The following is a 16530-nucleotide window of genomic DNA, read 5'->3' on the forward strand; positions in this document are numbered from 1 at the left end:
GCTGGGCCGTTCACGAGGTTCTTCCTTTCTCAGCCAGCGCCGTTGAGGGGAGTGAGTGCGTGGCCTGGATGGCTCGGTGAAATTGGTCCAAATACTCGAGTCAGTTCATTTGGAGTTTCACTAGAACGCCGCAAACATGCCGGCGTATTTCCAGCGGCCGGAGAATGCTCTCAAACGAGCAAACGGTAAGCGGAGAGGCGTCCTCGCGTTCCACGGAGATCACACACTCATGCTAACTCAGCTAGCCGCCGTTAGCTGAGTTCACCTCTCCAATGCCTCGTCGCTGTAAGGCTCTGGCGTAGTAAGCTAGGCTAACTGCTAGTGCTACTGCTAGCATGAATGGCGGGGAAGCCATGTCTCTTTCATGCAGCTAGCTTCAGTTTTAAGCTAGCCGGCGTGGCCGTCTGTGTAGCTTCGACTAATCTTATCAACCATAAGCGGTAGACACACAGGTTTCTATGATAGCATTAACACTAATGTCCACTCTGAACGTGACCGATTGTTACCCTATGTCAAATAAGCAGCACATTGAACACCGAGCATCATCACAGGCCCGACCGTCAACCACCGTGTTGGGGTTGTACCATATGTCAGAGGCATTTTATGTTGCATCACTGACTTGTGTCATTATGATCTGTTTCTCCAGAGTTTCTTGAGGTTGGCAAGAAGCAGCCAGCCTTGGATGTTTTGTACGATGTCATCAAGAGCAAGAAACATCGAACATGGCAGAAGATCCACGAGCCCATCATGCTCAAGTACCTGGAGCTCTGCGTGGATCTTCGCAAGAGCCACCTGGCCAAAGAGGGTCTCTACCAGTACAAGAACATCTGCCAGCAGGTGTGTGATTGTTGTACAGGTTGGGTAGTTTCATGCACCAGAGTCGTTCAGGGTTGAAATGGAATCTCTCTCTGCCTTCAGGTGAACATCAAGTCTCTGGAGGATGTGGTCAGGGCTTACCTGAAGCTGGCGGAGGAGAAGACTGAGACGGCGAAGGGGGAGTCCCAGCAGATGGTCCTGGACATTGAGGATCTGGACAACATCCAGACCCCAGAGAGGTGAGGGTCGGGTGGTGCAGGAATCAGGCTGCCGCTGGTCTCTCCACTCGGGTTTCTTCGACAGATTTCTAATTTAGAATTGTTGAATGACAGTTTGTCAATCTCACCAGATCTTTAGGGTTGTGTTAAAGCTATGTTGCGTTATTAAAGTTGAGTGTGCTTTGACGTCAGTGTGCTCCTGAGCGCTGTGAGCGGAGAGGACACTCAGGATCGTACTGATCGCCTGCTGCTCACTCCCTGGGTGAAGTTTCTGTGGGAGTCCTACCGCCAGTGCCTGGACCTGCTCCGTAATAATTCCAAGGTGGAGAGGCTGTACCATGACATCGCCCAGCAAGGTAGCGACATAAACCGAACATCTCACCAATTACATTTTAGCTATAATTTAATCTCGTATTGTCTAGGTGTAGCATAATGTTTTTCAAAGTGGCATAAAAGATTCTGTCTACAAAATATTTTATAGTTTTTGGTGCCATATCTGTAAATGTTAGTGAACGGATTAAGTATCTGCAGTACATGGAATTGGCCTCATGTTTAAAATGATCAACACTATCCCCTCAGTCGGAAAGAGGATAATTCATCTTTGTTATTGTCCAATTAGCAAATTCAATGTAAATGTGCCTTTCTATATTCACTTTATTTTGACGGTCAAGATTATATCAATCAATTAATTAATTATAACTAATTACTTGCTGAATGTTGCATTCTAAATGCTGTTAATAAAATCTGATCCTCTTTTCTGCAGCATTCAAGTTCTGCCTTCAGTACACCCGCAAAGCTGAGTTTCGCAAGCTGTGTGACAACCTGCGTATGCATCTGGGGCAGATCCAGCGCCACCATAACCAGAGCACTGCCATCAACCTGAACAACCCTGAAAGCCAGTCCATGCACCTGGAGACTCGCCTGGTGCAGCTGGACAGTGCCATAAGCATGGAGCTCTGGCAGGTCTGTCCTAACACTGAGTCCTTAAATGGGTTACACAAACTGTCCATACATAATTATGTTTAGTAATGCAAAACATGTAGTGTATGACTTTAAGAATTACTTAAAACATGTGATCTACTCCGCTGTACTGAAATTGGTGTTAACTGGGCAAAGTGATATTTGTACTGATACAATGTTGTTTCTATTTCCAGGAAGCCTTCAAGGCTGTTGAAGACATCCATGGCCTGTTTGCTCTTTCCAAGAAGCCTCCCAAGCCTCAGCTGATGGCCAACTACTACAACAAGGTGTCAACTGTGTTCTGGAAATCTGGAAATGCTCTTTTCCACGCCTGCACCCTTCACCGCCTCTATCACCTGTCCCGGGAGATGCGTAAAAATCTGACCCAGGATGAGATGCAGAGGTATCCTATCATTATCTCTAGAGAAGTGCACATGTTTACTGTAAAGATCAAATGGTTAATCAAACTTTTCCCCTTCAGGATGTCCACCAGAGTCCTCCTGGCCACACTGTCCATCCCCATCACCCCTGAGCGCACTGATATTGCTCGGCTCTTGGACATGGATGGAATCATTGTTGAGAAACAGCGCAGGTTGGCCACGCTCCTGGGTCTCCAGTCTCCACCAACTCGCCAGAGCCTCATCAATGACATGGTACATTATGTGATTTAGGTTCTGTGGGTTAGTGCCCCGGAGCACTTTGATATTTTACTTTTGAGAATTCTTTAGGATAGTCTGTCAAGCTTTTCACATTTTACTTTATAAAACTGCTCAAATATTTTATTATAGATGTTTAACAAATGTCTGTTTTTATCTTTTCATACTAGGTGAGATTCAACTTGCTACAGTACATTGTACCTGATGTGAAAGAACTTTACAACTGGCTGGAGGTGGACTTTCATCCTCTGAAATTGAGCGGGAGAGTCACCAAGGTAAAGAATGTAGCAGCATCTGTCACATAAGCCTGTAAATTAAGAAAATATACTGCCCAGCTTTTTAGTTAAGGTTGCCGTTTACATGGTCATTAAAGTGAATGTAATGTAGCTACTTGTTTCATCATAATTTAACACTTACTGTCCCTCTAGGTATTGAACTGGGTGAAAGACCAGGCTGAGAAGGAGGCTGATCTGCAACAGTATGTTCCTCACCTGCAGAACAACACCATCCTCAGGCTCCTGCAGCAGGTATTTGTCCTTTTTTATTTTATTTTTCATTAATTCTGGAACACCTAGTAACATCTACATTTCAATGAGAGTGATCGCTCATTATTCTGCATCCATTATTTTAGGTTGCACAGATCTATCAAAGCATTGAGTTCAGCCGTCTGGCCACCCTGGTTCCGTTTGTGGACGCCTTTCAGCTGGAGCGCTCCATTGTGGATGCTGCTCGCCATTGTGATCTGCAGGTAAGGTCAACATCAGGAAACACTAATGCATTTTGTAACCATTATTACCATTTTTAGACCAGCAAAAGTGTTATTACAAAGAATGAGCATGGATGTTATGCCTTAATAATGATGATCAATATCTTATCTTACTAATCTAATGTTATGTTTTGTGTCTCAGGTTCGAATAGACCACACCTCTCGTACTCTGAGCTTTGGGTCAGACCTTAACTACTCAACCAAAGAAGACGCTCCTGTTGGCCCGTTCCTGCAGAACATGCCTTCCGCGCAGATCAGGAACCAGCTGACAGCCATGTCTTCTTCTCTGGCCAAGGCCATCCAGGTCATTAAGCCTGCCTCCCTCCTGGTAAGTCTGCATCTTATACCTTTTTACACTAAATATTCATGTATATGCAATTTTTTTTTTTTTTAAATGCAGCTAACCCTAAAAGACTAATTTCCACATGCCAGTATTTTGACTTTAAGGCTTTTCTGTGTTGCATTTAAAGTAACAAATGTGTCATGGGTAAATAAATAGGGTTAGAAAGCATTGGGGAGGCATGGTTACTATTTAAAAATATATTTTATTTCAGTCCCTTAAAGCTTATTGCAGACTGAGCAATATTCAAGTGCTGCTGGAAATGAGATGCATGGAATTCATGGCTGATAGGCCGTCAAGCATTTATGACCTGTATAATGCATGTCAAAGCATCTTGCAGGAATGTGGGCATTCCAAAACTGCTGGGTGTATTGATCCCTCAGTGCTAATTAGAGCTGTAGCTGATAAATACCGGTGACTACTGCAAAGTCATGAGACCTAAGAATTAATGCCATTTGTACCATTACCCACAGAAGACAAAGCCAGGTGTTAGTGGGTCTTTTGTCCAGTGTGAAAGGAGCTTTTTCTGAGCTCATGTGTAGATGCACAGTGACTAGTCAGTGTCCAACATTAACTTTAAACATACAGGCATGTATCCACATGCGGTAGTTAAGTCCCTTTTTTAGTACAGTACCATGGCTTGATTCTTGTTTTTGCCCTTTTCAGCAAGAGCGTGAGGAGAACAGCCAGCTGGCAATTGCTGCTTACCTGAAAAATGGACGTAAAGATCACCAGCGCATCCTGGCTCGCAGACAGACCATTGAAGAGCGTAAGGAGAAGCTGGAGAGCCTGAACATCCAGCGTGAAAAGGAGGAACTGGAACAGCGGGAAGCTGAGATGCAGAAAGTCCGAAAGGCTGAAGAGGAGCGTCTCCGCCAGGAGGCCAAAGAGAGAGAGAAGGAGCGCATCATGCAGGAGCATGAGCAGATCAAAAAGAAAACTGTCCGTGAACGACTGGAGCAGATCAAGAAGACTGAACTTGGGGCCAAGGCCTTCAAAGACATTGATATTGAGGTAAAACATAGTGAAAGTAACCTGAATAAACATGAACTCCATGTGTCAGAAATGGGTCAGTTCGATATTAAATTTAAATCATGAGAATAACAAATCTGTTTTACAGGACCTGGAGGAGCTGGATCCCGACTTCATCATGGCAAAACAGGTGGAGCAGCTGGAGAAGGAGAAGAGGGAACTCCAAGAGCGTCTGAAGAACCAGGAGAAGAAGGTAACTGAGTGAGAGATCCCTCCATCACAGGTGTTGAGTATCTCATAACTTATTTAGTGAATTTGACACTTTTTCCCTCCAGATTGACTACTTTGAGAGAGCAAAACGCCTCGAGGAGATTCCTCTCATCAAACAAGCCTATGAGGAGCAGCGCATCAAGGACATGGAACTGTGGGAGCTCCAGGAGGAGGAGAGGGTAGGTTGAAAAAAGACCTGTTTTGTCAATCATTTTACAAATTTGAAACTAGGAAATTCAACACTTCAAATTCCAGAATGTAATAATTTTGCCTCTTGTTGTAGATCAGTAACATGAAAGTTGAACGGGAGAAAGCTCTGGAGCACAAAAACCGCATGTCCAGGATGATGGAGGACAAAGAGAGCTTTTTGTCTAAAATAACTGATGCCAGGAGCTTCATTTATGAGGTAATTCAATTTAACTTTATTTTTGTATTGCCAAATCAGAACTTCCATTATCCTAAGGCCCTTTAGAGTGAGGTACCGACCCAACATTATAGAGATAACCCCAAGAGCCAAATACAGCTTCGACCCGTTGGGTTGAGGGTAGAAACCATTCAGTCATTTCACAAGGCTATACTGACAACTTGTGATCTAAGCAGTGCTCTAATGTTCACTTCTGTCTTTTCAAGGAAAAACTCGAAACTTTCCAGAAGCGTTTGGTTGAGGAGAGGAAGAAGCGTCTGGAAGAGAGGAAGAGGCAGCGCAAAGAAGACAGGCGTAATACTTACTACCGCGACAAAGAGGAAGAGGAACAGCGTATCCACGAGGAATCTCTCAAGAAAGGTAAAACATCTCTGTTTGCAAATCTGCATGGGGACAAGGAAACTTGTCACAATAAAGGAATGGTAGCGTTGCATGTTCCACAGGAAACGGACGCTTACAAAGAGAAGAAAAAGAAGGAAACTGCTAGAAGTGGGCAGTTGTGGTTGATTGGTTGTATTGAGTTTTTGCCAAACATAACATTTTCATTTTGCCAGTCACATACATGGTAACTGAAGCCATCATAACAAAGTGTATAAATAGACTAGGATAAAGGTTTCAATCAGGAAATTGTTGGTCAACTTGAATCATTAGTTGCTTTCAGTCATACACTGATTCCTGAGGGCTTCCTGAGTTTCTGCTGGGTGTTGTTCCTGGCCCCATATTATAAAGTCTGCAGAAACTCAGGAGCTGATATGAGAACACAGGAGGAGATCCTTAGCAGAATTCAGGATTTGTTGCTGCTGTGAATCCGTCTGAATGGAGAATCTCCAGCTACGTTATGTATATGTTCAAATGGAAAACTCCGGACACAGTCCCGACCCAGTTCCTCCACAGGTCGTGTTTGAAAACGGCTTTTGAGAAAATGTTCTGATTGTGCGAGCAAGTGTGTGGCATATTACTGTTTAATATCTGCAAAGAGCGTACAAGTTAATGTAGTTTGAACAAGCCTCAATTTATTTTTCTATTTATGTTACAGAGCGAGAAGAACGTGAACGTGTGGAAAATGAGGCGCGAGAGGAGGAGGACAGGGAGTACCAGGAGAAACTGCGCAAACTCGAAGAGCAGGAACGTAAGCAGCGTGCTCGTCAGCAGGAGATCGAGGAGCGGGAGCGCCGTCGTGACGAGGAGAAGAAGACTCCAACAGAGGAGAGAACCAAGGTACAAATCAGCTTTATTTTTAACTGATGGGTGAGCTGACAGTTGGATGCAAATATGTTGTAATTAGTTGAAAATCACTGATTGTTTTTTTTCTGCATTCTGAAATACCAAACCAGATATAGGCTGAATTCCCAGATTAACAAGTTACTCAAATGTTCATGGAATAGTAATGTTGCACATTTATACTGAGTGATGTGTAAGGGTTCCTTGTCTGATGATAAATTAGGTTGAATAAAAAGTTGGAGTGTTCCCATTTTGACAACACAATGCGTCTTTATGTTTTGCTCACACAGGATTGGGGTGGTGAAAAGGAGGAGGGATGGAGGAGGCGTGGAGAAGGAGGTGACTCAGAATGGCGACGTGCTGTGCCTGACAGGTTTGTGTTGGTAACTCATCTTATATCTAATTGTTTCCATTTATCCAAGAAAAGCTACACTAACATTACCTCTCCTCACTCTTCCTCTTAGGGAGCGGACACAGGAAGGCGAAGATGAAGAGAGCGAGGACAAGCGAGTTGAAGCTCCCCGCAGGGTCTTAGATGAGAGGGCACCCCGTCGTGAGGAGGATCGTCCTGTACGCAGAGGCTTTGATGAAGATCGTCCTGCACGCAGGGGCTTTGATGATGATCGTCCTGTACGCAGAGGCTTTGATGAAGATCGTCCCGCACGCAGAGCCTTTGATGAAGATCGTCCCGCACGCAGAGCCTTTGACGATGATCGTCCTGTACGCAGAGGTTTTGATGAGGATCGTCCTGTACGCAGAGTATTTGACGATGATCGTCCTGCACGCAGAGGTTTCGACGATGACCGTGGGGCCAGGCGTGGCTTTGACGATGATCGCGGTCCTCGCAGAGGCATGGAGGACTCAAGGGCTCCCAGGCGTGGGGCTGATGATGATTGGGGCCCCAGAAGAGGAGGAGGAGGAGATGAGGATGGAGCTGGAAGGAGAGGCATGGATGAGGGGCCGCGTCGCGGTGGTGAAGATCCCAAAGCATGGAAACCCCTAGGTAGAGCTGGTAAGTCTGCAGCTTGTAAGTGACTAATGTGTTACATTGATCAGTAAGGGTGTTCCGATCAGGGTTTTTGATTCGCGTATTCCACCTTCGCTGTCAGCAGCTGCTGGAGTGACGCTGTGGTGGATTTTATAATTGAACTAAATGAGTAGGACACACACTTAAACTTTCTCTGATGTTGGAAAATGTTATGTTTTCACATGACAGATAGATGACGAGGAAAGCCGTTGATACCAGAGAAAAAATAAATGCGTTCTGTTTGCACCACACATCCTGTCCTGCCGGGCTGTGACAGACTCTCAACCGGGACTCGCACACAGCGGACTGCAGTAGAGGAGGTTATACAACCCGATCAAACACACCACTCATGATAGAATTCCCAGCCCAATATACAGATGAACAAATAAGTCACCCTGGTTGCCAAGAACAAATCTGTTTAAGAAAAAAAAAAAAGACGAAATGCGTTTGAACCTACACTACTGAGCTAACACAGTCACATACCTAACCTGATTAGCTCCTCTGATAAGCGTTTATAGAGCTCGGCGATTAGAGGTAATATTGGCCAATAGCGATCTGTGGCCGATCAATCTCACAACCCCTTATTTATCAGTGGACTAGTCAGCAATTGTGTTTAGTTGTAATGTTTACCAGGACACTGTACCAATGTCTCAGCGGCAGGTGGATGGCGTGAGAGGGAGAAGGCCCGAGAGGACAGCTGGGGACCTCCCCGTGATGATGCCCAAGGTGATGGAGAAGAGGCCGTAGAAGAGGAAAGCTCCAAAGACCGTCCTCCTCCACAAAGGTGGGCCTGACAGAAATCTCTATGTTGATAATATTTATCAATTTTTTGATAAATACAGAGGTGTTTTTTTTTTTAGTGAGCTGTAAGTGATGTGTCACTGTATTTACAGAGAGGAAAGTGTCTGGAGGAGACCAGGTAGTGAGGAGGGAGGTGGCGGCGGCGGCGGCGGTGGCTGGAGAGAATCTCGAAAGGAGGACACCGGCCGGGTCGAGCGTGTTGAGCGTGTCGAGCGGGTGGAGCGTGTTGAACGGGTCGAGCGTGTTGAACGGGTTGATCGCGAGGACCGCCGTGATAGAGACCGCCAGGATGACCGCGAACAAAGAGCCCCAGCATCCAGCCAGGATGAAGGTAAACAGCTGGATTGAGGGATACAAAAATGTTTGTGGAGTTATTGACATGCAGCTTATGGCTGAACAAACCCGAAGAGACTCCTCTAAACTTGCCTCCAAATAGATTCATCAGGTTATCAAATAGAATAAACTCCCTTAAGTGGATGGTTCCTTTTATTTAGCACTCATGTGTAACAAAAATAATTTGGTACCCTGTAGTGATGTATTCAGCCAGCAGGGGTCGATGTTGATGCACGTACCCATTCCAACACCGAACTGGACTAATACACATTTTATAACCTCAGTTATATTCTGAAACCAACATAAACTAATGATTATCTTTGTTTCTTTAGGAAGCTCATGGCGTCGTGGAGGTGAAGAAAAGAAGGAGGAGAGGGACCGTCCCACAGAGGACCCGGAACAAGAGCCTGGTGATGCTGACAAAGAAATCCCTCGTCGCATCAAGAATGAGACCGATGATGATGGGTGGACCACTGTCCGCCGCTGAGCAACAGTTTTTCCATCTCTTTGGCTCATGTCATGATAAATTGGTTTTGGAAAACAAATTTAATTACCCAGTTATAGCCACAGTGGTGAATCAACGGCTACAAGCTTCTGATATTCATATGTGTTATTCCTTTGGATGAAATATTTGTAGACGGTAGTTATCCCGGGATCGTTTCCTTTTATTTTAATTTTGAATTTCAGCTGTTCTGACAAAGAGGCTCTCCACCACTTCAAAAATGTCAGCTAATGAACTTCTGTGCACTTAGGCCTCATGATCTATATCTAAACATGACTGCCCCTAGTGGTTAGGAGTGTTCTTACCTAATATGAGAAGAGAAGCTGATACAACTGAAAAACTATTTTCAACTTCCAATGCAAACTCAGTCTATCACCAAATGCCTCTTTTAAACAACTAACCTTTGCGTAAACATTGTTATGACAAAGATACAACACTTAAAAATACTAACAGTCATCAGCCTCACTGATATCTTCTCTTCCTGTTTCAGATTCTTCTTCATGACCTAGCGGAATTTGCCATTTAGATGCGTTTGCTTCAGTTTTCAATTGGTCTCGCTCATATCCTGTGTGCGCTTCTGTCTTGCTGCAATTGATAACATACCAGGTTGCATGTGTACAGATGAAGCCTTTATTAATAAAGATGTTTGCTCACCACATACAGTTTGTGTTCATTTAGTCTGATACTTGCTTTGTACATTAGATGTATATTCAGTTGCTTCAAACAGTGAGGTCGCAAACATTGCCGGGTTTGAGGGAATCACTGACTAGCATCTTGGGGGGGAAGGAACTGATATTACTATTTATTGTAAACATAAATACTAACTGGTGCCGCTATAAGCAATGGCATATTTACATCTGTGGGTATCACTCATTTTTATTATAACAACCAGTCTGACAGGGTTTAATAATGAAAGTGAACTGTTCTTGGTTGCTCTGTCTCTTCTCTCCCCTCTTTTCCACCCACGTCTCCTCTCTACCCCATTTCTTTCTCCTCACTCCTTCCAGTAGAGGCAGACACCAACATGGTTCTGTTACGACCCTTGTTGAAAGTTTTACCACTGTTGCCGAGCGTTAGTTCATTGTGGGTTTCTCTATAACAATATAGACCATGAGAAACATCACATTGTAAAGTGCCTGGAGATAATGTATTGATTAGCCTGTGTCAGTTATTTGGTTCAAAACCCAAGAAGTAGACTGCATTAAGATGTCATTGCAGCTCCTTCTACAATCTTTGCTAGTGTCTGTACTAGTGATGTGGGTGAATTATAGTGTATTAATAGTGGACAATTGAAGTGATGAAGACTTGTCACTGACACAGTCTGAGATCCTGTGCCAGCCCTAACGTCTACATGGTGCAACCACCAGTGAAAGTGAGCTGTTGTTCGTTTTGTTGGAAACTTGCTGGATCTCTGCTCTCCAGAGACTCAAGGCTCCTCTGAGCTACCATGTTGCAACCACCAGAGGTCCTTACAGCACCGTGGAGAGGTCTCTAACGCCTCCCTGTCACAGCGTGGTGGTTCGTGTCAGTGACCAGCAGTGAAGACAATGTCAAACTACACAAAATATTAACACGCAGCCCGGAGTCATGTGCGGGGACCGTCTACAAACCAGTGTCTTGCTGTTGGGTAATAAAGGTTAGGGTTATATCACGCAGGCAAAATCATTTTCCCTTGAAAAACGTGTATGGTTTAAATTCAACTTCTGTGGCCCTACATATAGACATGAAGTACTAAAATGTATAGTACAAATAATAAAATAATAACTGTGTGGATCATGGTAAGACACGGAGATATTGTAATTAGACAATATCACACAATAATAGCTCTATTTTAGTTAAAATATTAAGCAAGTTAAAATAAAACTCCCAGTGATTCCTCTCAGTGTTGATAACTTTTTTAAATGTCAGAACGGTAGTGTTGCGTGTTGTACCGCTGGTGATGCTCCGGACTGCTTCACTGTTTGGTTTCTATTTTATTTTCTAGAGCCCAAACAATTCAATCTAGAGCCTTAAACTACCCGCAGAAATTAAGCCTAGTGGAGCGCGCATTGACAAATATACATCCTGCATTACACGTAAGCGACAGTAGCAACTAAGTCATAATAATAATGATAATAATAATAATAATAATAATAATAATGATAATAAATAATCCTACATTTACATACATATTTGTATTAATTTGCACATATCTTCTATTTCCATTTTGTGTTCCTTTAAATGATCAAATGTAGTTCCCTGCGCCATGGAGTCCTAATCCCCACATACAAAAATATTCCGTCAAAACAAAAAAAGCTTCATAATTTTTTTTGAGTATTAATAGTAATTGAAGGTAACATATAGGTGGACAGCTCGGTTGATTTGTAAGCCGCCTCTTGATGGTTCAGCTCGGCGTGCGGTTAGTGTGCAGTGCTGATGTTTACAGGCCCTCGGTGCGCGGCCATGGCTGCAGCTCTGTGCTGCTGCTCTCCACTCCCTGAGCCACACACACGAGCACAGAGAGGTGACAGCTCCACTAAACACAGGAGCATTTAGCCATGAATAACTGTGACACGGAGCGACTCATCGGTGGGAAGGTGTTTAGTAGATCCTGAACCCCTCTGTCAGTCTTCACGCACAGTCAGCCCTCTAAACATCAGCTGACAACAAGCTCTAAATCTCGCTCACGCTTGTTTGTGTCTCCGGTGTCTCCAAGACATCCAGTCCGACATGGGCTCAATGTGAGCCTCATCCTGCAGGAACCTGGAGACTGGTGGAAACGAACTCTCCTCAGGAGATCCAGAGGAATAATCCAGATGCAGGACGACAACTGGGGAGGAAGTGAGGGCCTTGTAATGGGCAACCTGGTGATATAAACCTGGGAAATAAACTAGTGCTGATGTGATGTTTGCGCCACATTGTTGTGCGTAATTTAAAATAATCCATCCCACTCTAAAAAAGAATAAGTTTGAACCCGTCACAGATCTCACACACAAATAAACAGGCTACCTTCAGCTTGTCTCACTGGCTCACTTGAGTGTGTTAAATGTCCTGGAGATATGTGCGCGCGGGTGAGCATGTGTGCGCGCGCGCGCGCGTGTGTGCAGGGGGGGCTCCTCTCTGGACGAATCCGTTCCGTGTAGCGCGCTTCGAGTCCGCCTCTCCGCGCCCCTGCTTCCCCATTGACGCACTTTTTAAGCGTCTTCCCCCTCTCTCCACCTTAAGGCGAGCAGCAGCGGCGGCGACCAATCACCATGCCATTACAGCCTTCAGAGGAAGCTGTTTATGGGACTGCAGCGCTAATTAGGCTCATGAACTAACAAATCTGCCTGCACGAACCCGGCGAGGAAAACGATCACATCCATGGATTAGTCTGGGAGTAAGCCGAGCACTTTTTATTTTCTGGCTTCCTCGGCGCTGCAGCCTTTTCCCTCTCCAACTTATTTTTGTACTGCGCAGAAAACTTTCCCCTTTTCTTGGGTGTGGAGTATTTTTTAAGCGAGAGCGCCGCGACGACTTCCACTTAAACTGGGGAACCTGGACTATCAGACCATGTTTCAACCTACACCCAAGAGGTGTTTCACTATAGAGTCTTTAGTGGCGAAGGATAATCCTGTACCGGCGTCCCGCTCCGAGGAGCCCATCAGGCCAGCGGCTCTCAGCTATGCAAACTCCGGACAGATGAACCCCTTTCTGAACGGCTTTCACTCCGGTGGCCGGGGCGTCTACTCTAACCAAGACTTGGTGTTCGCCGAGGCGGTCTCTCATCAGCAGAACTCCGGCGTCCCGGTGCACCAGGTGGCCCCGCCGCACGCTTTGGCCGGTCATCCGCTTTCCTCGTCACACAGTCCGCACCCTCTTTTTGCCAGCCAGCAAAGGGACCCTTCAACTTTCTACCCGTGGTTATTACACAGATATAGGTACTTGGGTCACAGATTTCAAGGTAAGTGAGCAAAGAGCATGCTGTTGGTTTTGGGTTCACTTTTACGCACGACACACGCCGAGCGGCTGGAGAGAGCAGGCACATTATTTTCCTCTCTCTCCATCAGTGGCCACACAGAGCCGAGTGGCATTAAAACGTCTGGATGTGTAGCTGACCAGTTTTAAAGCGAAAAACGCTCCAATCCTCAGGTCCAAACAGACACTTCTTTAAAGATTTGTAATCTTAAAGTGGTCCTGTTATAATTTCATCAATTATAATAGTAAGCAGAATAATGTGGCTTTAGGAAATAATTGTTGCCTTGGTTTATTCTGCAGCTGTCTGCTGCTGGAAGTGTCTGCTCTGTGTTTAAAAAAAGAGCACTGGAGATTCTGACATGTTTGTACACTGTTAGTCTGCAGGTTATATATAGCATATGATTTATATTCATGCGTAAAAAAACAACAAAGTATTTTACTGCTGCCGGTTTAGTTTTTAAAATATCTATTTAATTAACACTAACTGTAAAAATTCATTGTTATTTTCAAAGAGAAAATTATCAAACAATGTGGCTGGTAATTGAGGAGGAGCCTGCTGTTAATTTTTCTAGAGCTGACATGTGTCAAATTTGCGGTCATTTTTAATTAAATAAGAAAAAACGAACTTGCCCTGCTTGGTGGTAGAAAATTCGATTAATATTTGTTACTCATTTTAAGGTATTTCCGTTGTTATTATTTATATATCTTTCTGGACAAATGAATGCTAATATGTCATATTTGACGGAAATTATTCTAAATTAATTTCTAATGTGTTTTTTAGCTTCTGCTTATTCAAACCTTTTCATGCTGTTTGAATTTTACCTGCGATTCTGTTTACAAAGGCTATTTTGGAGCTAATTTAATTAGGCCCAGGATTATACCTCCGCTTTGTTTTGTTTCCCTCTGTCCTTTATATGCGGTGGCCTCACAAATGAACACACACATGAACACAGTCTAATACACAATTATTGAAATACACGTTTTTTTTTTATAAATTATCTGCTTTTATTGACGGATGTCGAGCTTCTCCTCAGACATTATGATTATGACATATTTCCAGTATTGCCCTCGGCTTACTATTGTTCCACAGTCGTGCGCACAGGCCCTCTGCTTGTTCTGTGCTGTTAATATTTTGTAAAAGATTTATGAATAATAAGGGGAAAAGGCAGATGATGACACACGCTGGTTTTGTTGCTCGTCTGCAGGTAATGAAACGAGTCCAGAAAGCTTCCTTTTGCACAACGCGCTGGCCAGAAAGCCCAAAAGAATCCGGACAGCGTTTTCACCCTCGCAACTCCTGCGGCTCGAACACGCGTTTGAGAAGAACCATTACGTGGTGGGAGCAGAAAGAAAACAGCTCGCCCACAGCCTTAGCCTCACAGAAACTCAGGTAAGAAACACCTGCTTTGCTTTCCCTTTTACCTTCACATTGTTTTTTAATCTCTCCTGCGAGCAAAATGTTATTGTTTGATTGTTGTTTCGATGCTGCTGTCCGTGTTGTTTGATGTTTGAACTACACAGGCCCACTTGCATTTTATAGCCATTTTTATTGTCACCATAAAATTATATTTCTCACATTATGACTGAATGTGTTGGTTTAGTTTTTTTTTTTAACATCTTTGTGAACGTGGCACCGTGCGTCGTGCGCCTTTAGAAAAAAAAGCACCATACATTGACGCATAGAAATAAAGAGGCGCAGTATCTCTTAAAACACAACCATTTTTAAATAATCAGCCAGCTAATTGTTCCTTTATACACGCATGTAGTCAATGGAAGACAGAGGCTTTCTGTTGGATCCAATCCACCGTCATTGTATAGGCCTAACCTCATTTCAGGAGGGGTTGAATTACTTTGTTTTGGGGGGAGAATGTTGCCTTTCAAAATGGAGGGCAAATTAACCAGTTAACCATTTTATGGGATAGGCGATACAAAGAGCAGAGGCGGGTTCAGTGAATTCCCCCTGCCATATTTAAGATGCCGTTTGAGCCCATCAGCCGGTCGCCTTTTGTCCGCCGCGTCTCCCTCGGACGGTGCGGCCTGTTTGGAGGAGCTGAAGGGAGAACTGAACCGTCACCTACTTCAATTAGTCCACTGAAGGCTTATTAAACGCACCTCGGCTGCCATTTAGGAGCTAAAAGAGAGGCCGCCGAGTGACAAAGCCGGAGCAGACAATTTATCGATTTAGATGATGTTAATCCCCACCGGTACCTTTCATTATCAGAGCTCAGTCGGTTTAGAGGAGTGTGTGGAAATATATGTTAAATTAATGACATGGGTGGGATTCCCTTATTTATCCTACATTCAGTCTGCAGGCTGACAATACTTAACCTATTATTATTATTGTGTAAAAAAATATCATGACCTACTTCAGGTGAAGCGTAAAAGTTTTTCCAGAATCATGTTTTGTGCACCTATAAATAAAATAGTTTTAGTTTATTCCAGCTTTTTACCTTTACCCTTTTTACTTTTTACTTTTAAGTGAATATTGTGGTGATAACATATACCAATTTATTTTAAAACAGAATTGACGGTTTCGTTATAGTCTGACTTAACACTCTGTGCCATAAATTAATATTATATATTAGGATAACAATTATAATTTGATTATTTAAACGCGTGGATTTATGCCACAATGAGAATAGTATTGACATGTGTTTATTGTGATGGTTGTTTGTTTTATAACTGTCCAGCACAGTTTCCAATTTTACTCCCACTGTCTGCCTGTATTAGGCCTGGTATCCAAACAATGCGTCCCTTTTACGCGTGGTTTTTACGCACTGGCCAATCGCGGTTTATCTCGTGAAACTGATCCCTGTTTTTTCCCCTTCCTTTTCTTGTCCTTTCTCCTTTTCTCCTCCTCAGGTAAAAGTGTGGTTTCAGAACCGGAGGACGAAGTTTAAGCGACAGAAGTTGGAGGAGGAAGGCTCGGAGTCTCAGCAGAAGAAGAAAGGTTCGCATCACATAAACCGGTGGAGAATGGCGACGAAACAGGGGAGCCCAGAGGAAATTGATGTCACTTCGGACGATTAAAAAAAAAACTCAATACAGACAATATGATCGTTCGCGTGAAGGAGGAGGACATGGATAAAGGATGTCGTGTAGAGACAATGAGAGGGTAACAAGCCAATGTCACATTTCAGATCTCCGGGGATCGGCAGCTGAGGGTGAGAGAAACCCGGCTGGTGGCACTGCTGTCACCGTGTGGGTCCGTCAATCCACTTGAGCCGGGGAAACGTGACTGACGGTGTCTCAGTCCACCCACCTGCCCCCTTCCACACACCAACCACC

General features: G+C 44.1%; 2 protein-coding genes across 4 annotated transcripts; both read left to right on the forward strand.

Moving 5' to 3' along the window:
- eif3s10 (eukaryotic translation initiation factor 3, subunit 10 (theta)) lies at positions 1–9964 on the forward strand. 2 transcript variants are annotated; one of them, XM_053435669.1, is made up of 22 exons: positions 1–185; positions 647–837; positions 919–1055; positions 1227–1390; positions 1798–1997; positions 2189–2397; positions 2476–2647; positions 2821–2925; positions 3079–3177; positions 3282–3398; positions 3559–3744; positions 4423–4770; positions 4877–4981; positions 5064–5177; positions 5282–5404; positions 5629–5782; positions 6459–6640; positions 6934–7016; positions 7108–7655; positions 8325–8454; positions 8564–8802; positions 9137–9964. In XM_053435669.1, exons 1-22 carry the CDS (start codon positions 137–139, stop codon positions 9289–9291), a joined length of 3810 nt encoding a protein of 1269 aa, XP_053291644.1. In that variant the 5' UTR covers positions 1–136; the 3' UTR covers positions 9292–9964. The 2 variants fall into 2 exon arrangements, with proteins under 2 accessions (XP_053291644.1, XP_053291645.1); XM_053435670.1 differs by lacking the exons at positions 8325–8454; positions 8564–8802; positions 9137–9964 and adding an exon at positions 7860–7882 and having other exon boundaries at positions 2–185.
- Positions 9965–12837: 2873 nt separating this feature from the next.
- Positions 12838–16327, forward strand: emx2 (empty spiracles homeobox 2). Of its 2 annotated transcripts, XM_053436694.1 has the most exons (3): positions 12838–13228; positions 14448–14632; positions 16105–16327. In XM_053436694.1, exons 1-3 carry the CDS (start codon positions 12838–12840, stop codon positions 16270–16272), a joined length of 744 nt encoding a protein of 247 aa, XP_053292669.1. In that variant the 3' UTR covers positions 16273–16327. The 2 variants fall into 2 exon arrangements, with proteins under 2 accessions (XP_053292669.1, XP_053292670.1); XM_053436695.1 differs by lacking the exon at positions 14448–14632 and having other exon boundaries at positions 16105–16142.
- The last annotated feature ends 203 nt before the right edge of the window (positions 16328–16530 follow it).

This window comes from Pleuronectes platessa, chromosome 12 (assembly GCF_947347685.1).
Source record: "Pleuronectes platessa chromosome 12, fPlePla1.1, whole genome shotgun sequence".
Classification (NCBI taxonomy): domain Eukaryota; kingdom Metazoa; phylum Chordata; class Actinopteri; order Pleuronectiformes; family Pleuronectidae; genus Pleuronectes; species Pleuronectes platessa.

Bases quoted from the DNA above. Each gene is read 5' to 3' on its own strand.
- eif3s10 (XM_053435669.1), top strand. From the start codon at position 137: ATGCCGGCGTATTTCCAGCGGCCGGAGAATGCTCTCAAACGAGCAAAC. The intron at 1,391-1,797 runs GTAGCGACATAA...TCTTTTCTGCAG, and splicing joins CCATGACATCGCCCAGCAAG to CATTCAAGTTCTGCCTTCAG. The intron at 3,745-4,422 runs GTAAGTCTGCAT...TGCCCTTTTCAG, and splicing joins TTAAGCCTGCCTCCCTCCTG to CAAGAGCGTGAGGAGAACAG.
- emx2 (XM_053436694.1), top strand. From the start codon at position 12,838: ATGTTTCAACCTACACCCAAGAGGTGTTTCACTATAGAGTCTTTAGTG. The intron at 13,229-14,447 runs GTAAGTGAGCAA...GCTCGTCTGCAG, and splicing joins CTTGGGTCACAGATTTCAAG to GTAATGAAACGAGTCCAGAA. The intron at 14,633-16,104 runs GTAAGAAACACC...TCTCCTCCTCAG, and splicing joins TTAGCCTCACAGAAACTCAG to GTAAAAGTGTGGTTTCAGAA.